Raw genomic sequence first — 24,710 nt, forward strand, 5'->3', positions numbered from 1 at the left:
GAGAAATCCAGCACGAGGGGGCATGGCTTTAAATTGAGGGGGGGTAGTTATAGAACCGATGTCAGGGGTAGGTTCTTTACCCAGAGGGTGGTGAGGGATTGGAATGCCCTGCCAGCATCAGTAGTAAATGCGCCTAGTTTGGGGGCGTTTAAGAGATCCGTAGATAGGTTCATGGACGAAAAGAAATTGGTTTAGGTTGGAGGGTCACAGTTTTTTTTTTAACTGGTCGGTGCAACATCGTGGGCCGAAGGGCCTGTTCTGCGCTGTAATGTTCTATGTTCTATGTTCTATGTGTGTGTGTGTGTGTGAGTGTGTGTGTGTGTGTGTGTGTGAGTGTATGAGTGAATGTGGTTAAAATTGATAGTAAAATGGAAATGTGATTTCTGTGACCTGCTTTGATTTCTGCTGTGTCTTGGTTGGAATATTTTCATTATCTCTGCCTGTGCTACTTCCACCCGGCGCGGAGGGAGGGGTGGGGGAGGGTGCGGGGATGTGGTGGTGGGGGAGGGGGGGGTGGAGAGGGTGGGGGGAGGGTGCGGGGGTGTGGTGGTGGGGGATGGGGGGCTGGGGAGGGTGGGGGGAGGGTGGGGGGTGTGGCGGTATGGGAGGGGGGGTTGGGGGAGGGAGGGGAGGGTGTGGGGGGTGTGGTGGCGGTGGTGGGGGAGGGGGGGGGGAGGGGGGGGGAGGAGGAGGACCTCATCATGAACCTGCCCCTCGATCTGGCCAAACTCGCCATAAACAGGCAGCGGGCAACCGCGGAGGTCGTTCGACCCGACTGTCTGTCCCTCTAACGCAGCAATATTCACGGCCGGGTGTCCCTGGAGAGGGAGCATGCAGTGTCCACCAACACTCTCGAGGCCTTCCGGGCCTGTTGGGCCCCACAGGAGCTGGGGTGTAATATCGACCCTTTTAACCACGTCTTGGTTTGATGTCTTAAGTTTGCACTTTGTCTTTTGGTTTGGACAGTTCCCTTCTTTTTGGCAGGGCGGGGGTGGGGGGGGGGGGGGTGGGGTGCGGGAGCTGCCCTTCTTGCTTTGCCCCTGAGTTTGATTGGTTTAGTTTAATTGTTTTGCATGGAAAAAATATGTCTGTCTGTGCTATTTCAACACAGTGCCGACTCAAACGGAAATGAATGGAAAATGTGAGCAGCCAACAGAGAGAAAATTAATGGCCGTTCTTTTCCTGGTTTTCCAGGTGACAGAGTTGCGTAAAGAGGGGACGAGAGGGGGGAGAATGGGGGGGGGAGTGTGGGTTGTGGGTTGTGTGAACCCGCGTTTATACCAAGGGGGTTTATCCCATAAATCTAATGAATGGACAAATCAGCTGGAAATACTACAGGAGTATACAAATCATGTGAGGTCAAACAACAGGAAAATTCATGGGGTGGCACAGTGGTTAGCACTGCTGCCTCACAGCTCCAGGGAACCGGGTTCGATTCCCAGCTTGGGTCACTGTCTGTGCGGAGTCTGCACATTCTCCCCGTGTCTGTGTGTGTTTCCTCCAGGTGCTCTGGTTTCCTCCCACAGTCCCAAAGACGTGCTGGTTAGGGTGCATTGGCCGTGCTAAATTCTCCCTCAGTGTTACCCGAACAGGTGCCTGAGTGTGGCGACTAGGGGATTTTCACAGTAACTTCACTGCAGTGTTAATGTAAGCCTTACTTGTGACACCAATAAATAAACTTTAAATCATGCAGAGATGAAAAGGTACTGAAGAAATATAACTTTTATTATCTTTATTCTGTTAGCTGTAAGATAAACAAGGCTGTAAAAAAAAATCTCAATATAGAAAACATCCCTACGGTTAATAACATGATGTGGAGTTGCTGGTGTTGGACTGGGGTAAGCACAGTAAGAAGTCTCACAACACCAGGTTAAAGTCCAACAGGTTTATTTCGGATCACGAGCTTTCGGAGCACTGCTCCTTCATCAGGTGAGTGGAGAGGTAGGTTCACAAACACGGCATATATAGAAAGAGACACAATTGCAAAATAATTACAGATTAGAATGTGAAGAATGGTAAAGACTCGCATTCCAATCTGTAATTATTTTGTAATTGTGTCTTTGTCTATATTTGCCGTGTTTGTGAACCTACCTCTCCACTCACCTGATGAAGGAGCAGCGCTCCGAAAGCTCGTGATTCCAAATAAATCTGTTTATAATGTGTTAATTACAGACTGATGTGAGTCACATCCGACTGAAAGGATCTGCATTTATATAGAACCCTTCGCTTCCTCAAGACCTCTTTCTTTTTGAGATATAGTTGTTGTTGTTGATGCGTTGAATGGATGATAGAGAAACTCTGCTAACCTCGGTGACTTGCTGCTGTTTGGCACGGTTATCTTGAGTTCAGTGGAGTGTGCCACATTGCCATATTGTGTCCATTCCAGATACTAACCAGCGATTTGAGAAAAGGCCCTTTATGAAGCTGAGATCTCTGGCAGGAATCTCAAGCTGATCTGGCCTCTTGCTCACAAATGAAGAATAAATTCTTGGAGCAGTGATTATCATTCCATCTTCCACTCGCATCAGTTTGGGCACAGTCTTCCCCAGAGTTGGCATTGTTAGGCTCTCCAGCAGCCCAAAACCTTGAAAACAACAAGGCCCACAGAGTAAGTATGGCATAGCAGATTCCCCGAAGACCAAGATGAGGAGGGGCGATGGCCGAGTGGTATTATCGCTAGATTGTTGATCCAGAAACCCAGCTAATGTTCTGGGGACCCGGGTTCGAATCCCACCATGGCAGATGGTGGAATTTGGAATTCATAGGAACATGCAGAAGGAGCCATTCGGCCCATCGAGCCTGCATCGACAACAATCCCACCCTATCCCCATAAACCCATGTATTTACTGAACTCTAAGGGGCAATTTAGCCTGGCCAATCCATCTAACCTGCACATCTTTAGACACTAAGGGACAATTGAACCATTTGGAGGCCATTTGGCCCTTCGAGCCTGCTCCGCCATTCATTACGATCTTGGCTGATTGTCCAACTCAATAGCCTAATCCTGCTCTCTCCCCATAACCTTTGATCCCATTCGCCCCAAGTGCTATATCCAGCCGCCTCTTGAATACATTCAATGTTTTGGCATCAACTACTTCCTGTGGTAATGAATTCCACCGACTCACCACTCTTTGGGTGAGGAAATGTCTCCTCATCTCCGTCCTAAATGGTCTACCCCGAATCCTCAGACTGTGACCCCTGGTTCTGGACTCCCCCACCATCGGGAACATTCTCCCTGCATCTACCCTGTCTAGTCCTGTTAGAATTTTATAAATCTCTATGAGATCAATTCAATAAAAAATATCTGGAATTAAGAATCTACTGATGACCATGAAACCATTGTCGATTGTCGGGAAAACCCATCTGGTTCACTCATGTCCTTTAGAGAAGGAAATCTGCCGTCCTTACCCGGTCTGGCCTACATGCGACTCAGGGTTGACTCTGAAATGGCCGAGCAAGCCACTCAGTTCAAGGGCAATTAGGGATGGGCAATAAATGCTGATCCAACCAGTGATGCCCACATCTCTCGAATAAATAAAAAAATATTCTAGAAGAATATTTAGAGCGAAGGGCAAGGCTGGCAGGAGTAGGGAACCCTGGATGACTCGGGATATTGAGGCCCTGGTCAAGAAGAAGAAAGAGGCACATGACATGCATAGGCAGCTGGGATCAAGTGAATCTCTTGAAGAGTATAGTGGGTGTAAGAGTAGAGTTAAGAGAGAAATCAGGAGGGCAAAAAGGGGACACGAGATTGTTTTGGCAGATAAGGCAAAGGAGAATCCAAAGATCTTCTACAAATACATAAAGGGCAAAAGAGTAACAAGGGAGAGAGTAGGGCCTCTTAAGGATCAACAAGGTCATCTATGTGCGGATCCACAAGAGATGGGTGAGATCCTAAATGAATATTTCTCATCAGTATTTACTGTTGAGCAAAGCATGGATGTTAGGGAACTTGGGGAAATAAATAGTGATGTCTTGAGGAATGTACATATTACAGAGAAGGAGGTGCTGGAAGTCTTAAGCGCATCAAGGTAGATAAATCCCCGGGACCTGATGAAGTGTATCCCAGGACATTGTGGGAGGCTAGGGAGGAAATTGCGGGTCCCCGAGCAGAGATGTTTGAATCATCGATAGTAACGGGTGAGGTGCCTGAAGATTGGAGAGTGGCAAATGTTGTGCCTTTGTTTAAAAAGGGCTGCAGGGAAAAGCCTGGGAACTACAGGCCAGTGAGCCTCATATCTGTAGTGGGTAAGTTGTTAGAAGGTATTCTGAGATACAGGATCTACAGGCATTTAGAGACGCAAGGACTGATTAGGGACAGTCAGCATGGCTTTGTGAGTGGAAAATCATGTCTCACAAATTTAATTGAGTTTTTTGAAGGGGTAACCAAGAAGGTAGATGAGGGCAGTGCAGTTGATGTTGTCTACATGGACTTCAGCAAGGCCTTTGACAAGGTACCACATGGTAGGTTGTTGCATAAAGTTAAATCTCACGGGATCCAGGGTGAGGTATCTAAATGGATACAAAATTGGCTTCTTGACAGAATTATAGAGTTATAGTGGTTATAGAGAGTTGTTTTTCAAACTGGAGGCCTGTGACCAGCGGTGTGCCTCAGGGATCAGTGCTGGGCCCACTGTTATTTGTCATTTAGATTAATGATTTAGATGAGAATATAGGGGGCATGGTTAGTAAGTTTGCAGATGACACCAAGATTAGTGGCATAGTGGACAGTGAAGAAAGTTATCTCCAATTGCAACGGGATCTTGATCAATTGGGCCAGTGGGCTGACGAATGGCAGGTGAAGTTTAATTTAGACAAATGCGAGGTGATGCATTTTGGTAGATTGAACCAGGGCAGGACTTACTCAGTTAATGGTAGGGCATTGGGAAGAGTTACAGAACAAAGAGATCTAGGGGTATATGTTCCCTAGCTCCTTGAAAGTGGAGTCACAGGTGGACAGAGTGGTGAAGACGGCATTCGGCATGCTTGGTTTCATTGGTCAGAACATTGAATACAGGAGTTGGGATGTCTTGTTGAAGTTGTACAAGACATTGGTAAGGCCACACTTGGAATACTGTGTGCAATTCTGGTCACCCTATTATAGAAAGGATATTATTAAACTAGAAAGAGTGCAGAAAAGATTTACTAGGATGCTACCGGGACTTGATGGATTGAGTTATAAGGAGAGGCTGAATAGACTGGGACTTTTTTCTCTGGAGCGTAGGAGGCTGAGGGGTGACCTTATAGAGGTCTATAAAATAATGAGGGGCATAGACAAGGTAGATAGTCAATATCTTTTCCCAAAGGTAGGGGAGTCTAAAACCAGAGGGCATAGGTTTAAGGTGAGAGGGGAGAGATACAAAAGTGTCCAGAGGGGCAATTTTTTCACACAGAGGGTGGTGAGTGTCTGGAACAAGCTGCCAGAGGTAGTAGTAGAGGCGGGTACAATTTTATCTTTTAAAAAGCATTTAGATAGTTACATGGGCACGATAGGTATAGAGGGATATGGGCCAAATGCGGGCAATTGGGATTAGTTTAGGGGTTTTTAAAAAAAGGGCGGCATGGACAAGTTGGGCCAAAGGGCCTGTTCCATGCTGTAAACCTCTATGACTCTATAAGACTTGGCACAGTGGTTAGCACTGCTGCCCCACAGCGCCAGGGACCCAATTCCGGCCTTGGGTCACTGTCTGTGTGGAGTCTGCATGTTCTCCCCGTGTCCGTGTGGGTTTCCTCCGGGTGCTCCGGTTTCCTCCCACAGTCCAAGATGTGCAGGTTAGGTGGATTGGCCATGCTAAATTGCCCCTTAGTGTCAGGAAGATTAGCAGGGTAAATGTATGGGGTTACGGGGATAGGGCCTGGGTGGGATTGTGGTCAGTGCAGAGTTGATGGGCTGAATGGCCTCTTTCTGCACCATAGGGATTCTATGCTGCAGCTCCAGGAACACTCAAGGTGATGACTTTGGAGCCTGTGATTTTTTAACATGGAGACACCTATTTCAGGTCAAATAAAGTTGGCTGTACAAACTGGGTTGTAAGTAAGGAAATTTGGAATGTCCGCTACAACTCTCACCAACTTTTACAGATGCACCATAGAAAGCATTCTTTCTGGTTGGATCACAGTATGGCTCCTGCTCTGCCCAAGACCGCAAGGAACTACAAAGGGTTGTGAATGTAGCCCAGTCCATCACGCAAACCAGCCTCCCATCCATTGACTCTGTCTACACTTCCCGCTGCCTCGGAAAAGCAGCCAGCATAATCAAGGACCCCACGCACCCCCGGACATTCTCTCTTCCACCTTCTTCTGTCAGGAAAAAGATACAAAAGTCGAAGGACACGTCCCAACCGACTCAAGGACAGCTTCTTCCCAGCTGCCGTCAGACTTTTGAATGGACTTACCATATATTAAGTTGATCTTTCTCTACACCCTAGCTATGACTGTAACACTACATTCTGCATTCTCTCCTTTCCTTCTCTATGAACAGTATGCTTTGGCTGTATGGTGCGCAAGAAACAATACTTTTCACTGGGACGGGGCGGCACAGTGGTTAGCACTGCTACCTCACAGTGCCAGGGACCCGGGTTCCATTCCCGGCTTGGGTCACTGTCTGTGCGGAGTCTGCACGTTCTCCCCGTGTCTGTGTGGGTTTCCTCCGGGTGCTCCGGTTTCCTCCCACCTTCTGAAAGGCGTGCGGGTTAGGGTGCATTGACTCGAACCGGCGCTGGACTGTGGCGGTTCGGGGAATTTCACAGTAACTTCATTGCGGTGTTAATGTAAGCCTTACTTGTGACTAACAAATAAACTTTAACTTTGTGTCCCAATACATGTGACAATAATAAATCAAATCAAATCAGATGATGGGTGTCCAACGATGTGTAAACATCAAAGGGACTTACTTTGTGGTTGTCTTGTAATCTGTGCCATCCACCCATTCCCATTTGCCCTCAGTGCTGTGATCATTCAGACCGAACCAGAATTCTTTGGACTTGATTTCCATCGTAACAAAATGCTGCGTAAGGATGGACATGGAACAAATCGTTAAGGACAGGGAAATATTTCATACCTTACCTTCTTTACAGAGGCTGTTATGTGTCTCAGATTTTTAACACAGTGTGGCCAACTCTCCAAGATTGCCCTGGGGTTCCCAACCATCTCCACAAAAATAACAGCAGGAACAAATATAAATATAAATGTGAGGTGATTCATTTTGGTAGGACTAATTTAAATGTGGATTACAGGGTCAAAGGTAGGGTTCTGAAGACTGTGGAGGAACAGAGAGATCTTGGGGTCCATATCCACAGATCTCTAAAGGTTGCCACTCAAGTGGATAGAGCTGTGAAGAAGGCCTATAGTGTGTTAGTTTTTATTAACAGGGGGTTGGGGTTTAAGAGCCGTGGGGTTATGCTACAACTGTACAGGACCTTGGTGAGACCAGATTTGGAATATTGTGTGCAGTTCTGGTCACCTCACTATAAGAAGGATGTGGAAGCGCTGGAAAGAGTGCAGAGGAGATTTACCAGGATGCTGCCTGGTTTGGAGGGTAGGTCTTATGAGGAAAGGTTGAGGGAGCTAGGGCTGTTCTCTCTGGAGCGGAGGAGGCTGAGGGGAGACTTAATAGAGGTTTATAAAATGATGAAGGGGATAGATAGAGTGAACGTTCAAAGACTATTTCCTCGGGTGGATGGAGCTATTACAAGGGGGCATAACTATAGGGTTCATGGTGGGAGATACAGGAAGGATATCAGAGGTAGGTTCTTTACGCAGAGAGTGGTTGGGGTGTGGAATGGACTGCCTGCAGTGATAGTGGAGTCAGACACTTTAGGAACATTTAAGCGGTTATTGGATAGGCACATGGAGCACACCAGGATGATAGGGAGTGGGATAGCTTGATCTTGGTTTCAGATAAAGCTCGGCACAACATCGTGGGCTGAAGGGCCTGTTCTGTGCTGTACTGTTCTATGTTCTATGTTCTATGTTCTCTTCTTCTAACAAAAAAAAAAATGACAGGAAACTAACAAATATTGCGCTGAAAAAAAATCTTCACTGAATATTTTTTGCTCCCTCATCGTAAAAACACAGAAAATGGGAAGTAAAGGTTGTTCGACCGACAGTCAAAAGCCATCCAATCAGATAATGAGTGCCCATCTGCATTCTGATTGGATTCGGATGATCCCGTGGGGCAACCAATGGCAAGAGTTTGGGGGCGGGGATATTTGGAGGCAGAAAGTCATGTGATGTAAGCTCCAGGAATGTGTCCAAGTAGGGTTGGCAACCTGACTTGCCTCCCATGGTTCCCGACACTTGGGGCGGGGTTTTCCTGTCCATCCCGCCATGGGAATCGGAGCGGGCTGGGGGAGTCGGCCATGCAGAGGTCCAACCCCCCCGCCAGCAAATGACATCGGGCGGGGGTTTCCAGCCTTGGGGAGAGCGCAGCTGGAAAATCCGGCCCTTTGTGTCAGAGACTGCTTGCCACTTGGCGCATTTCTGGAGAGGGTTTCCGCATGTTGGCGTAGTTAACTAAACCACGCATTACCAATCCGGGGCTGGGTCTACCCCCTGGACTCAATGCCAACCTTTCTACGAGTGAACTGCCCCCATCATCGCAACTGTGATGATACCAAAGGCCCCGGTCAATGAATAGCACTTGTCACGGGGAAACCTTCGCTGCGTCAAATGGCGGTGACTAGTGGGGTACCGCAGGGATCAGTGCTGGGACCCCAGGCTGTATAGAACAAAGAACAAAGAACAGTACAGCACAGGAAACAGGCCCTTCGGCCCTCCAAGCCTGTGCCGCTCCTTGGTCCAACGAGACCAATCGTTTGTATCCCTCCATTCCCAGGCTGCTCATGTGACTATCCAGGTAAGTCTTAAACGATGTCAGCGTGCCTGCCTCCACCACCCTACTTGGTAGCGCATTCCAGGCCCCCACCACCCTCTGTGTAAAAAACATCCCTCTGATATCTGAGTTATACTTCGCCCCTCTCACCTTGAGCCCGTGACCCCTCGTGAACGTCACTTCTGATCTGGGAAAAAGCTTCCCACCGTTCACCCTATCTATCCCCTTCATAATCTTGTACACCTCTATTAGATCTCCCCTCATTCTCCGTCATTCCAGGGAGAACAACCCCAGTTTACCCAATCTCTCCTCATATATTATATATATTTATAGAGTCATAGAGGTTTTCAGCATGGATCAAGCCCTTCGACCCAACTTGTCCATGCCGCCCTTTCTTTTAAACCCCTAAGCTAGTCCCAATTGCCCACATTTGGCCCATATTCCTCTATACCCATCTTACCCATGTAACTGTCTAAACGCTTTTTAAAAGACAAAATTGTACCTGCCTCTACTACCTCTTGTTCCAGACACTCACTACCCTCTGGACCCTTTTGTATCTCTCCTCGAGAGATTTAGACGAGGGAACTGAATGTATTATCTCCAAATTTGCAGGTGACACAAAGTTGGGTGGGAGGGTGAGCTGTGAGGAGGATGCAGAGATGCTTCAGCGTGATTCGGACAGGCTGAGTCAGTGGGCAAATGCATGGCAGATGTGGATAAATGTGAGGTTGAACCTGTGAACCTGCTTTGCCATTCAATCGGGTCATAATTGGAGCGTATCTGGACTCCACCCCCACCTGCCTGGGATCCGTAATCGCTAATATCTTTAACCGATAGCAGCCTGATTCAGTTCTGGAAAATGTTTGCAACCAAATCTTGACTGGGCAGCCAATTGAATTAGAGCTGGTTTGGTAAGCTTTGGACTCACCTGTTCCTCGATGGTGTTAATGACGAGAAGGTGGGACTGGCGGATGGAACAATATCTCTGGCTGGCGCTCCACGAAGCTTTCATAGCTGAGAAGAGGTAACAGCTGCCATTGAAGGGTATCCAACTGTCAGGGCATGGACTGTTCCGGCACTCTGGAAAACATTTAACATTTCCCTGTAACACTGAGAGGCCAAGTCACTAAAGGAGCACCGATGCTGCTGAACTAACACCATGATGTGGAGATGCCGGCGTTGGACTGGGGTAAACACAGTAAGAAGTTTAACAACACCAGGTTAAAGTCCAACAGGTTTATTTGGTAGCAAAAGCTTTTGCTGCCAAATAAACCTGTTGGACTTTAACCTGGTGTTGTTAAACTTCTTACTGAACTAACACCACACAGTGGAAGTGACTTTCACTCATAGAGTCAACATGGTTTACAGCATGGAAACAGGCCTTTCGGCCCATCTTCTCCATGCTGCCCTTTTTGTTTTACGATTAAGCTAATCCCAATTGCCCGCATTTGGCCCATATCCCTCTATACCCATCGTACCCATGTAACTGTCTAAACGCTTTTTAAAAGACAAAATTGTACCCGCCTCTATTACTACCTCTGGCAGCTTGTTCCAAACACTCTAAGTGAAAAAATTACCCCTCTGGACACTTTTGTATCTCTCCCCTCTCACCTTAAACCTATGCCCTCTCGTTTTAGACTCCCCTACCTTTGGGAAAAAATATTGACTATCTAGCTGATCTGTGCCCCTCATTATTTTATAGACCTCTATAAGATCACCCCTCAGCCTCCTACGCTCCAGATAAAAAAGTCCCAGTCTATCCAGCCTCTCCTTATAACTCAAACCATCAAGTCCCGGTAGCATCCTAGTAAATCTTTTCTGCACTCTTTCCAGTTGAACCACATTTTTCAAATTTAAGAGAGGTTCCTCATTGCTCCCTCTAATGATTCCCCTCTAATTCTGACCCCAGATTTCCATCACTTCACCAATGCTGACCCTGACAGAGCCTCATTATGTATGCTTTGATGTGAGCCCAGATCAATAAAAGCATTAGCTCAGCAGGGGCTCTGATTTGACAAATGAAGCGAACTGTGCATTTTGCTTCATCTTTAAGTGGTTACGATAAGTTGTTCTTTCTGTGATCTCTTTTGTCAATGTCTCAGCGTTTATTTGGGCAAGGTTATGATTTGAGAAATGCTTGGAACATCTACTATTGATAAAACAGGATTTATCTGGCCTGGTTACACCCGAGGATCTGATTTGTCTAGTGGTAACATCAGCTGTGATTGTAACATCCTGGGGCGAATAAGGGATCATGGGGATGGCTGAAGGGGGGGAGGGGGGTCTAAGTTGGTGATCAGTTCACATGGGTTGGCATGAAAGGTATAAGATGCCAAGGGGGTGGGTGGTGGAGTGAGGGGCTGTAGACAAATCTCAGAACTCAGCTGGGACAAAGTTTCCGACACTGAGACAAGGTTTCTAACCAGCTGAATCTGGAGATCCCCACCCCTGTTGCTGCTAATGCTTTGTTTCAGGTATCAGGGGACCCGTCCCCATCCGGGACCTGTCCCCATCCCGGAGCCTTTCCCATCCCGGAGCCATCCCCATCCGGGACCTGACCCCATCCGGGACCTGTCCCCATCCAGGACCTGACCCCATCCGGGACCTGTCCCCATCCCGGAGCCATCCCCATCCGGGACCTGTCCCCATCGGGACCTGACCCCATCCGGGACCTGTCCCCATCGGGACTTGACCCCATCCGAGACCCGTCCCCATCCGGGACCTGACCCCATCCGGGACCCATCACCATCCGGGACCTGACCCCATCAGGACCTGACCCCATCCGGGACCTGTCCCCATCGGGACTTGACCCCATCCGAGACCCGTCCCCATCCGGGACCTGACCCCATCCGGGACCCATCCCCATCCGGGGCCTGTCCCCATCCGGGATCCATCCCCATCCGGGACCTGATCCCATCCGGGACCTGCCCCCATCTGGGACCCATCCCCATCCGGGACTTGATCCAAAGAACAAAGAACAAAGAACAGTACAGCACAGGAAACAGGCCCTTCGGCCCTCCAAGCCTGTGCTGCTCCTTGGTCCAACTAGACCAATCGTTTGTATCCCTCCATTCCCAGGCTGCTCATGTGACTATCCAGGTAAGTCTTAAACGATGTCAGCGTGCCTGCCTCCACCACCCTACTTGGCAGCGCATTCCAGGCCCCCACCACCCTCTGTGTAAAAAACGTCCCTCTGATGTCTGAGTTATACTTCGCCCCTCTCAGCTTGAGCCCGTGACCCCTCGTGATCGTCACCTCCGACCTGGGAAAAAGCTTCCCACTGTTCACCCTATCTATACCCTTCATAATCTTGTATACCTCTATTAGATCTCCCCTCATTCTCCGTCTTTCCAAGGAGAACAACCCCAGTCTACCCAATCTCTCCTCATAGCTAAGACCCTCCATACCAGGCAACATCCTGGTAAACCTTCTCTGCACTCTCTCCAATGCCTCCACGTCCTTCTGGTAGTGCGGCGACCAGAACTGGACGCAGTACTCCAAATGCGGCCTAACCAGCGTTCTATACAGCTGCATCATCAGACTCCAGCTTTTATACTCTATACCCCGTCCTATAAAGGCAAGCATACCATATGCCTTCTTCACCACCTTCTCCACCTGTGTTGCCACCTTCAAGGATTTGTGGACTTGCACACCTAGGTCCCTCTGTGTTTCTATACTCCTGATGACTCTGCTATTTATTGTATAACTCCTCCCTACACTATTTCTTCCAAAATGCATCACTTCGCATTTATCCGGATTAAATTCCATCTGCCATCCTGGACCTGACCCCATCCGGGACTTGACCCCATCTGGGACCCATCTCTATCCGGGATCCATCCCCATTCAGGATGTGACCCATCTGGGACCCATTTCTATCCGGGACCTGACCCCATCCCGGAGCTGCCCCTCACTCCGGCAGTGAATGTTACTGGTCTGGCGAGTGTGGACTGTCCTGACGGGTCAGTCAGAATCCAGGCCTAATTTTCACACACAAATCCTGGAGCAGAGGTTGAACTCACAACCGCCCCACTCAAAGGCAAGAGGGTGACCCATTAGCCCAAGGGAACGCACTCGGAGAGGGGTCAAACCTTGGAGAAGGTATAGAGCGGTTTATTCGAATGGACAATCTTCCCCCACACCCATTCTACCAGACAGATCATTATTTAATCACTCTGCTTTAATTAAACATACTGTTTTATTTAAATCCATGAATCTTTAGATAACTCACCAGGCCTGGGCAACGATTCCAGTTTCCTGGATATTGTGTTCATTAAGTCAGTAATGTTCTTCGAGAGCTCTTCCAAAACTAAACAGCAAGGGGAAAGAAACAGGAGATCATAAAGAGTGAGATACACAACTCACACTCAAACTCACACTCACACACTCACACACACTCACACACACACTCACACATACACACTCACAAACACTCACACACTCACAGTCACACTCACACACTCACAGTCACACACTCACTCACACACACACTCACACACTCACACACGCACTCACAGTCACACTCACACACACACACTCACAGTCACACTCACACACACACTCACAGTCACACTCACACACACTCACACACTCACACTCACACACTCACACACACACTCACACACGCACTCACAGTCACACTCACACACACACTCACACTCACACACTCACACACACACTCACACACGCACTCACAGTCACACTCACACACACTCACACTCACACACACACACTCACAGTCACACTCACACACTCACACTCACACACTCACACTCACACACTCACACTCATACACACACTCACACACACACTCACAGTCACACTCACACACACTCACACACACACTCACACACACACACACTCACACACACACTCACACTCACAGTCACACTCACAGTCACAGTCACACTCACAGTCACACTCACACACACTCACACACTCACAGTCACACTCACTCACACACACACACACCCTGCACAGTCACACTCACAGTCACACTCATACACACACTCACAGTCACACTCACACACACACACACATTCACAGTCACACTCATACACACTCACACACACACTCACATACACTCACGCACACACACACTCACACACACTCACACACCCTACACAGTCACACTCACACACACCCTGCACCGTCACACTCACACACACACTCACAGTCACACTCTCACACACACACACACTCACTCACAGTCACACTCACACACACACACTCACACTCACAGTCACACTCACACACACACACTCACAGTCACACTCTCACCCACACACACACACATGCTGACGCACACTCACACACACTCACAAACACACGCACACACTTACACACTCACACACACTTACACACACACACTCACTCATGCACACACACAAACACTCACACACACACATACACACACACTCACACACACACACTCACACACACTTCCACACTCAGACACTTACACACTCAGATGTAGACACACATGCACAGACACACTCACACTCAGATACTTACACACCCAGACACAACATTCACACTCAGACACTTACAAACTCAGACTCTTACACACTCAGATACTTACACACGCACACTCCGTTACTTACACACCCAGACACTTACACACCCGCACTCAGATAGTTACACACTCAGACCCTGACACACTCAGACCCAGACACACTAACACGTCGGTGAGGCCTCGTTTCCCGATTTTCCCTGCCCCTCACCGATGAAGTAATGAGATCCCCGCCCTCTCATTTAAATATATTTTAATGTTATTAACAAGGCTTCCCCCCACCCCCCCCACCCCCCCCCCCCCACCCCAACCCCCCCTTCACAATATCTTCATAAGGACAGGATTCGGCCAAGGAGATTCCACTGGGGCATCAAGGCAAGTATAGCCCCCAGGGGAGAGGGACATGCCCTGGCACTGCCCCCTGGCACTGGCTCCTGGCACTGCCCCCTGGCACTGCCCCCGGCACTGGGGTTGGCACTGCCCCCGGCACTGGCTCCTGGAACTGCCCCCTGGGTTGGCACTGCCCCCGATACAGGGTTGGCACTCAGGGCAATTCGGAATAGCAACAGGTGCTGGCCCAGCCAGAAACACCCACTTCCTGTGAAAGAATCGCAGGTGGGGTGGCGGGTGAGCGGTGAGCATATTCTTGCAGCCTGGGTCGCGAGGTACACACACACTTCCAGATTCAAATGCGGTTCGTGCTGTCGGGGTTGGGAAAGGTTTGTGCTTTAACAAGCCGAGATGTTGTCAACACTGTAAAGCTCTCTCCGTCTGATAGACAATAATGTGCCCAGCCAGAGGTTGGGGGAAGATTGAGATCTGTTGCCACCTGGAGGACATTGAGACACACTTCAGGCTCAAAACGCCAATTAAACACACTCAGGTTGCCCAAGGCTGATGTCGACAATCGGGCCAAACACTGTATTCAGCCCCTGCCTCGTATCGGGAAGATTATTAGAAATTTGTTGAAGGTTTCAATATTGGAATGTGTGACAGTGGGATGGAATATTTTACCGTCCAGAACTCAGCTTGTTGTAATAAATTATGACAAATGTCTTGCTGAGTGGCCTTGGAGATAGTTTAGTTTATTTATTAGTGTCATAGAATCCCTACAGTGCAGAAGGAGGCCATTCGGCCCATCGAGTCTGCACCGACCACAATCCCACCCAGGCCCTACCCCCACATATTTTACCCGCTAATCCCTCTAACCTACGCATCTCAGGACTCTAAGGAGCAATTTTTAACCTGGCCAATCAACCTAACCCGCACATCTTTGGACTGTGGGAGGAAACCGGAGCACCCGGAGGAAACCCACGCAGACACGAGGAGAATGTGCAAACTCCACACAGACAGTGACCCGAGCATTGAACCCGGGACCCTGGAGCTGTGAAGCTGCAGTGCTAACCACTGTGCTACCATGCCGCCCTGTCACCAGTAGGCTTACATTAACACTGCAACAAAGTAACTGTGAAAATCCCCTAGTCGCCTGTTCGGGTACACTGAGGGAGAATTTAGCATGGCCAATCCACCTAAGCAGCACGTCTTCCGGATTAATGTCACTGGACTAGTAATCCAGAGCCCCAAACTCCAGGGACACATGTTCAAATCCCAAATTCAATCTGGAATGCAAAGCTATTTTCAGTAATGGTGACCATTATCAAAAAAACTCATCTGGTTCGCTAATATCCTTCAGGGAAGGAAATCTGCTGTCCTTACCTGGTCTGGCCTACATGTTGACACAGTAAGAAGTCTCACAACACCAGGTTAAAGTCCAATAGGTTTATTTGGTAGCACAAGCCACCACTGTTGGACTTTAGCCTGATGTTGTGAGACTTCTTACTGTGTTTACCCCAGTCCAATGCCGGCATCTCCACATCATGGCTGCATGTTGACTCCAGGGCCACAGCAATGTGGTTGACTCTCAAATGCCCCTCTGAAATGTCCGAGTGAGACACCGTACAAGGGATGGACAACAAATGCTTTTCATTTTTCGGACTGTGGGACGAAACCCACGCAGACACGGGGAGAACGTGCAGACTCTGCACAGACAGTGACCCGAGGCCGGGAATCGAACCCGGGTCCCTGGCGCTGCGAGGCAGCAGTGCCAACCGTGGGGAACGGGATATTCCTGTTCACACGTGATCCAAAATCCCACTCACCTCTCGCACCCATCTGTGCCACATGCTCCTGAATACGCAACCCAATCTCCTCCAGATCCGACTTCTCTGAAACTAAGATCCAGGAAGAAGTTAGACTTCAGGACAAAATTAGAATTAAACAAAATAGAATTGACCTCATAATGTTTGTCTCTGGTGAGTTACAAACTTTAATTCCCAGGAAAGAATTCATGACAGAATCTCAACTAATTAACACCATAGGCTTCGAGAAAGTTAACAGGATTGGCTGCTCCTTTGAAAGGGATTTACATTAGAACATAGAACAGTACAGCACAGGATCAGGCCCTTCAGCCCACCATGTTGTGCTGAACATGATGCCAAATTAAACTAATCCCTTCCGCCTGCCCTGGGTCCATATCCCTCTATTCCTCGCATATTCATGTGCTTATCTAAAAGCCTCTTAAACGCTCCATCGTATCTGCCTCCACCACCACCCCTGGCAGCGCGTTCCAGACACCTACCACTCTCTGTATAAAAAACTTGCCCCTCACATCTCCTTTGAACTTTCCCCCCCTCACCTTCAGTGCGTGCCTCCTAGTGTTAGACATTTCAACTCTGGGGAAAAAGATTCTGACTGTCAACCCTATCTATGCTTCTGGTAATTTTATAGATTTCTATCTCACCTCAGCCTCCAATGTCGGAATTAGAAATCATAGAAATCATAGAAACCCTACAGCACAGAAAGAGGCCATTCGGCCCATCGAGTCTGCACCGACTACAATCGCACCCAGGCCCTACCCCCACATCCCTATATATTTACCCACTAATCCCTCTAACCTACACGTCTCAGGACACTAAGGGCAATTTTTAGCATGGCCAATCAACCTAACCCGCACATCTTTATACAGACAATTATACAGAGATGGGGAGATTCAGAAAGATAAAGGGAGGGATTTTCTAGCCATGCTAGCCCCAAAACCAGACAATTCCATCCAAGGTCAATGGACCTTTGCATGGTCCGCCACCCCCGTCCCCCACCTCCGTCCGTTACGATTCCCATGGCAGACGGGATGGGAAAACTCCCTCCAATGCTTCTCTCTCCCTCCCCCCAGGTTTGAGGTGCTGGGAGAGGTAAGGTGGAGCAGAGAATGATAGGATCCTGATCGCAGCTCCAGGGAAAAAGGAAGGTGATACGGGATAGGTATCTAGAACACGAGACAACAACAACTTGCACTTATGTAGCACCTTTGTCATAGTGAAGTATCCCAAGATGACTTCACAGGGGTGTCAGCAAGGTCTGACACTGAACCACGGGAGGAGATATTCGGACAGGTGGCCAGGTGTTGGTCAAGAGGCATCCGAAGGGAGGAGAGGGAGGTAAGATGGAGAGATTTATGGAGTTGATTAGTTCTGAGCCTTGGGCAGAGGACACTGCCCCCGGTGGTAGAATGATGGAGATTGGTGATGTGTGAGAATTGCAGCAGTGTGGAGATCATTTGAAGCTGTGGAACTATCGTTAGGCATCTCTCTCCTCAGTGTCCATCCCTCCATCTCCAAGCCCTTGCTGCACTCCATTATGGATCCTCCATCTTTAATCCTTCTTGTCATTATCCCCTTCGCTCTGTCCAGCCAAGCTATCTGATGTAAAGCTGTTTTGCCATTATTGTGGGAGGTTAAAATCGCGGGACTTGGGAGTTTTTTTCTTAAAGTCAAATCAGAGTTTGAGTTCAAATCCCACCATGGGGAGGAGGTGATGGCCTAATGGTATTATCGCTGGATTATTAATCCACAAAACTCAGCTCATGTTCTGGGGACCCGGGTTCGAATTCCGCCGCGGCAGGTGGTGGAATTTGAATTCAATAAAAAATATCTAGAATTAAGAATCTACTGATGACCATGAAACCATTGTCGGAAAAACACATCTGGTTCACTAATGTCCTTTAGAAATCTGCCGTCCTTACCTGGTCTGGCCTACATGTGACTCCAGAGCCACAGCAATGTGGTTGACTCTCAGCTGCCCTCTGAAATGGCCGAGCGAGACACTCAGTTCAAGGGCAGTTAGGGATGGGCAATAAATGCTGGCCCAACCAGCGACGCCCATGTCCCATGAATTGATTTTTTTAAAGTACGCAATTAAATTGGGCTATTTGAGAGCTACCACCAGAGGTTATGGACATTGTCACGATTATGTGACCTGTGCACGAATAATATCAATCTTTAATTTCACTGGCTAAAACACCAAAAGATCCTTTTAAAAGCAGCAAAAGACACCGACTAAAGGTGACTGCCACAAGTCACCTTCTATGCTTCTATTATAGCTCTTGGGGCTAAAGGGATCGAGGGATATGGGGGGAAGGGGGGGAAATCAGGATATTGAATTTGAAGATCAGCCATGATCACAATGAATAGCAGAGCAGGCTCGAAGGGCCGAATGGCCTCCTCCTGCTTCTCGTTTCCATGACGTTTGTTATTACTGGTGACCAGTTTTTGGAAAGCTCCAATGTGGAATGGAATTCAGACATGCCACAACAGCCTTCTCTGGAATTTCATACCTGAGTAATCAAGAGTTACTCCAAACGTATGGACTGAAAATTACCCGAGACCTAATGTTTACATTTCTATAAGGCTGCCTCACCAACAGAAACAGAGGCCGGAATCTCCCATCCCACCAGCCACTGGAATTTTAGCGGGCGGGTTGTGGACAACCTGTAACTGACAGTCGGGAGGGAATTTCCAGCTTTTAGACCAGCGCGGCTGGAGAATCCCGCCCAGAAAATCTGCTGGAACAATTGTTAGATGGAAGATGTTTTCCTAACTCATCCAGGTGAAGGGGGAAAAATATACAGATGGGTGCACATAAGATGGCTGCCTGGCACACAAATAGTCACCTGGGAAAGAGACATTAAACGGGAACTGACCTTCAGTACAGACAACCACCTGAAATTAAAACATAAAGGACAGACAGCTATTCAAAGTTAAACATGCAGGAATCAAATCCTACAGGAAGCCAGCCAGGGCTTAAGGATAAGGACAATAGGGTTGGATAATGAGATTAGCTACAGGAGGGATCGGGAATACATAACTGCAGGAAAACCAATTACTGTAAATTACTATATGAATAGGCCGAAACTAAAACCATTGATAGCCACTGACATAGGAAATGTAACCATTCATAAGACAATGCAACGTTAACATGTTCAAGTCTGTATCTGTCTGTATTTGTCTATAACGATGTGTTACTGATCGATCACCGACTTGATTACAACGATGTGATAATGTCTAGATGTCTGGTCCATCTATTGTGTAAAGGGTATAAAGATGGACCGCTCCTATTGTCTCATTGAGAGAAGGTTTGCTGCTTGTTAGTGCCTTTTCTCCACGAAGCTTCGTTAAAATAAAACTGTATTCTTGAAACCTTCAAGCCTGACTCAGTGGTACATTTCCCACAACACAGGTATTCCAGCCCAAGAATAAATGATAAATAGTGTTGGAATTACTGAGTAATTAGCTGTTAACTTTACTCTGGATTCTTGGGCTTTCCCAGGTGAAACTTGACGCTGATTTTACTGTATTCACGGACACCACACTCACCGTTATTCAGTGCGTGAGAGACTTGCATCTGGATCTGGGACTGGAACTCCTCCACCGTCTGGTTGGTCTCTGAAGCTAAGGAATCAGCAAGGATTTGATTGCAGAGTTAATTTAGCAGCCAGGAGATTGTAAATTAAATTCCCCAAAACCCAATTACTACCAACAAACATTTCAAATGGTGGCAATCACCATGACCTACAGAGCTACAGTTCTCACTGGAACGACGGAGGTTGAGGGGAGACCTGATAGAAGTCTACAAGGTTATGAGGGGCATGGACAGAGTGGATAGTCAGAAGCTTTTTCCCAGGGTGGAAGAGTCAATTACTAGGGGGGCACAGGTTTAAGGTGCGAGGGGCAAGGTTTCAAGGCGATGTATGAGGCAAGTTTTTTACACAGAGGGTGGTGGGTGTCTGGAACTCGCTGCCGGGGGGAGGTAGTGGAAACAGATTCGATAGTGAGTTTTAAGGGGTGTCTGGACAAATACATGAATAGGATGGGAATAGAGGGATATGGTCCCCGGAGGGGTAGGGGGTTTTAGTTCAGTCGGGCAGCATGGTCGGTGCAGACTTGGAGGGCCGAAGGGCCTGTTCCTGTGCTTGTAATTTTCTTTGTCCTTTGTTCTTTGAGGTGAGAATGATGAATAGATTCGGATCTTTAACGGGAATTTGGCATCAGCCCATTGTCACAGCTTGGACTCCATGGCTTGGTGGTGGCACAGTGGTTAGCACTGCTGCCTCACAGCGCCAGGGACCCGGGTTCAATTCCCGGTTTGGGTCACTGTCTGTGCGGGATTTGCATGTTCTCCCCGTGTCTGCGTGGGTTTCCTCCAGGTGCTCCGGTTTCCTCCCACACTCCAAAGATGTGCGGGTTAGGTGGATTGGCCGTGCTAAATTGCCCCTTAGTGTCAGGGGAACTAGCTAGGGTAAATGCATGGGGTTATGGGGATAGGGCCTGGGTGGGATTGTGGTGGGTGCAGACTCGAGGGGCCGAATAGTCTCTTTCTGCACTGTAGGGATTCTATAACTCTATGATTGAAGAGGAAAGCCCATTGCCATCTTCTCTCAGGCAGCCAGGGGATAGGCAATGACTGATAGCCATCGCAATGCTGTCCACACCCCAAGAATCAATTGAAATGAAGGCAATGTGGGCAGGAAGTGTACAGTTACTTACATTTAATGACTCCAGTCACCAGAAGAATGAGGAAGACACTCAGAAGGATGAAGATTAGAAACATCAACACCTTTCCAGAGAAGATTGACTTCCATCGGCTCCCTGAGATTTCAAACACGGCACTGATTAGAGGATTAAATAGTATCAAAACCTTCAAAATGGAGTAAGCATGTTTTTTTCATTTGTGGGACATGGGCATCGCTGGCTGGGCCAGCATTTATTGCCCATCCCTAGTTGCCCGAGGGCAGTTGTGAGTCAACCACATTGCTGTGGCTCTGGAGTCACATGTAGGCCAGACCGGGTAAGGACGGCAGATTTCCTTCCCTAAAGGGACATTAGTGACCCAGGTGGGTTTTTCCGACAATCGACAATGGTTTCATGGTCATCAGTAGATTCTTAATTCCAGATTGGCCATGCTAAATTGCCCTTTAGTGTCCCAAAAATGTGCAGGTTAGGTGGATTAATGGGTGAATACGTAGGGCTATGGGGACAGGTCCCGGGTGGAATGCTCTGTCGGAAAGTCGGCACAGACTCGATGGGCCGAACGACCTCTTTCTGTACTGCAGGGATTCTAGGATTCTAGGATCGTTGCTGGCCTGTTGGGACTGTACTTGGGGCCTCTGACAGTTCATCCTCCCTGGAGCACCATCTTAGATCCCGCGTCCTGAACCTTCTGACTCAGAGGGAAGACTGTTACTCTGGGACCAGGACTGACACGTTAACAGGGGTTTGAGAGCTCCATCAACTACTAAGCACAAAAGTTTGGGTGTCACAGGATGTGTTTAAAACAAAATCTGTAAGGTCACAGTGAGTCCTTCAGCAGTTAAATCAATTCCCAATTCCCCCCAGGTCTCTGATTCTATTCAATACATCATTCGCATTATCCTACTGCGGGATGGGATGACACAAGGGGGTCTGACCACATCTTCATTGTGAATGTTATCTCTTCCAGTTTCCAAACCCCGTCCCTGTCCCTGTGACCTCCTCTCACTCTCCACCCTCTGAAATCACTCCTCTACCTCCCTCTGCAATTCTGATTCCCATCATTCCATCATTGCTGTCCGTACTTTCAACCTTCGTAGGCTCCGGAATTCCTTCCCGAAATCTTCCTGCTTCTCAACCTCCGCAAGGATCCCCATGCACCCCGGACATTCTCTCTTCCACCTTCTTCCGTTGGTCATGTACCAACCGACTCAAGAACAGCTTTTTCCCTGCTGCTGTCAGACTTTTGAATGGACCTACCTTGCATTAAGTTGATCTTTCTCTATGCCCTAGCTATGACTGTAACACTGCATTCTGCACAACTCTCCTTTCCTTCTCTATGAACGGTATGCTTTGTCTGTATCGCGCAAGAAACAATACTTTTCATTGGATACTAATACATGTGGCAATAATAAATCAAATCAAATCAAATCCTCCTCCGTCACTCCGTTATAAATGATATGTGAACCAAACTTTTGGTCACCTGTCCTGTTATCTTATATAGTTCAGTGTTAAGCTTTATTTGACAATTGTTCCCCCTAAGGCACCTTGATGCATTTAACTCCAATAAAGCTGGTATATTATCCAGGTTCATGTTGTTGAATAGAACAAACAAGAGAGGAGCTAAGAGATTCAGCAAACACTACATGGTACCAGAAACAACAAAAATCTATCTTTTTAAAATTCATTTCTGGTATCTGGGCTTTGCTGGCTAGGCCAGCATTTATTGCCCATCTCTAATTGCCCCTTGAGAAGGTGGTGGTGAGCTGCCTTCTTGAATCGCTGCAGTCCGTGTGGTGTAGGTACACCCACCGTGCTAGTCCAGGGAGGGAGTTCCAGCATTTTGACCCAGCGACAGTGAAGGAACCGCCGATATATTTCTAAGTCAGGATGGGGAGTGACTTTGTGGCGGGCGGGGGGGGGGGGTACTTCCAGGTGGTGGTTGTTCCCAGGTATCTGCTACCCTTGTCCTTCTAGATGGTAGAGATCGTAAGTTTGGGAAGGTGCTGCCTAAGGAGCCTCGGGCGGCACGGTGGCACAGTGGTTAGCACTGCTGCCTCACAGCGCCAGGGACCCGGGTTCAATTCCCGGCTTGGGTCACTGTCTGTGTGGAGTCTGCATGTTCTCCCCATGTCTGCGTGGGTTTCCTCCGGGTGCTCCGGTTTCCTCCCACAGTCCAAAGATGTGCAGGTTAGGGTGCATTGGCCATGCTAAATTGCCCCTTAGTGTCAGGGATTAAATATGCAGAGTTACGGGGATAAAGCTTGGGTGGAAATGTGGTTGGTGCAGAATCAATGGGCCACATGGCCTCCTTCTGCACTGTAAGATTCTATGAGCCTTGGTGCGTTGGTGCAGTGAACCTTGTAAATGGTACACACTGCTGCCACGGTGCATCGGTTGTGAAGGGAGTGAATGCCCACTTTGCAGTCTCAACTTTAATGTGGACATTGCCCAGACCACAAGAAGATGTTATTGAAGAAGTTCTTAACCAACAAGATGTCTCCACAGAAACTATTTCTCACTAACATTCCTCCCTCACTCAATACAACAAGAAATTCATGTTCGCAACACAACCAGATACTCAAATTAAAAGGATGTTCTCTCTGACACGCTGATTCCTCCCTTCACTGAGTGAAAACTTACCTGGAATCTGCCTCGTCTGTTTCTGTTTCGGTTCATTGTCAATACTGAAATTGTCCAAATCACCGTAAGCCTGTTCCCCAGACATTCTGCCAGAAGGTGTGGAAACGGATGCAGAGCTGGTTAATGAGCTGGTGCGGGAATGCAGAGCTTTATATCATCTGTTACATCAAACATTCTAATAGCCAAACCAATTTTCATCCCAACCGTCGTGTCCCTTTTGCAGAATTGAAACCAGCACGTGTAAAGCTGACACAGAGCTTTCTGAATCGATATAAATATTGCAGCAGGAAGGAAATGGTGACAAATGTTCCAATTGTCTAAACTGCCTGGCACAGCAAGATTCACAAAAACATCCTGGAAAAATGGGTCTTTTCATGTTTTGAACTTGAGGATCTTAGACTATCCAGCGCCTGGATATTTTATACAAAGATTGACACTTCCAGAAGGGAGGTGGTTCCAGAAGGGAGATGGTTCCAGAAGGGAGATGGTTCCAGGAGGGAGATGGTTCTAGAAGGGAGATGGTTCTAGAAGGGAGATGTTTCTGGGAAGGAGATGGTTCTGGGAGGGAGGTGGTTCCAGGAGGGAGATGGTTCTAGAAGGGAGATGATTCTAGAAGGGCGATGGTTCCGGGAGGGAGATGGTTCTGGGAGGGCGATGGTTCCGGAAGGGAGAAGATTCCGGGAGGGAGATGGTCCTAGAAGGGAGATGGTCCTAGAAGGGGGGTGGTTCTGGAAGGGAGATGGTTCCAGAGAGGAGATGGTTCCAGAAGGGAGATGGCTCCAAAAGGGAGATGGTTCCAGGAGGGAGATGGTTCCAGAAGGGAGATGATTATGGGAGGGAGATGGTTCTAGAAGGGAGATGGTTC

The 24,710-nt window shown here is 48.2% G+C and overlaps 1 protein-coding gene across 3 annotated transcripts; it reads right to left on the minus strand.

The window, feature by feature from the left end:
* Positions 1 to 1,706: 1,706 nt before the first annotated feature.
* Positions 1,707 to 24,087, minus strand: LOC144507752 (hepatic lectin-like). 3 transcript variants are annotated; one of them, XR_013500137.1, is made up of 9 exons: positions 23,846 to 24,078; positions 21,221 to 21,322; positions 20,051 to 20,125; positions 16,502 to 16,573; positions 13,062 to 13,139; positions 9,762 to 9,913; positions 6,894 to 7,006; positions 2,092 to 2,584; positions 1,707 to 1,914 (listed from the first exon to the last, which is right to left on the minus strand). XR_013500137.1 is itself a non-coding variant. In XM_078235022.1 (8 exons), exons 1-8 carry the CDS (start codon positions 23,928 to 23,930, stop codon positions 2,446 to 2,448), a joined length of 816 nt encoding a protein of 271 aa, XP_078091148.1. In that variant the 5' UTR covers positions 23,931 to 24,087; the 3' UTR covers positions 1,707 to 2,445. The 3 variants fall into 3 exon arrangements, 2 of the variants coding, with proteins under 2 accessions (XP_078091148.1, XP_078091149.1); XM_078235022.1 differs by having other exon boundaries at positions 1,707 to 2,584; positions 23,846 to 24,087; XM_078235023.1 differs by lacking the exon at positions 21,221 to 21,322 and having other exon boundaries at positions 1,707 to 2,584; positions 23,846 to 24,048.
* Positions 24,088 to 24,710: the final 623 nt, after the last annotated feature.

The sequence above is a fragment of the Mustelus asterias genome, chromosome 19, assembly GCF_964213995.1.
Source record: "Mustelus asterias chromosome 19, sMusAst1.hap1.1, whole genome shotgun sequence".
NCBI lineage: Eukaryota > Metazoa > Chordata > Chondrichthyes > Carcharhiniformes > Triakidae > Mustelus > Mustelus asterias.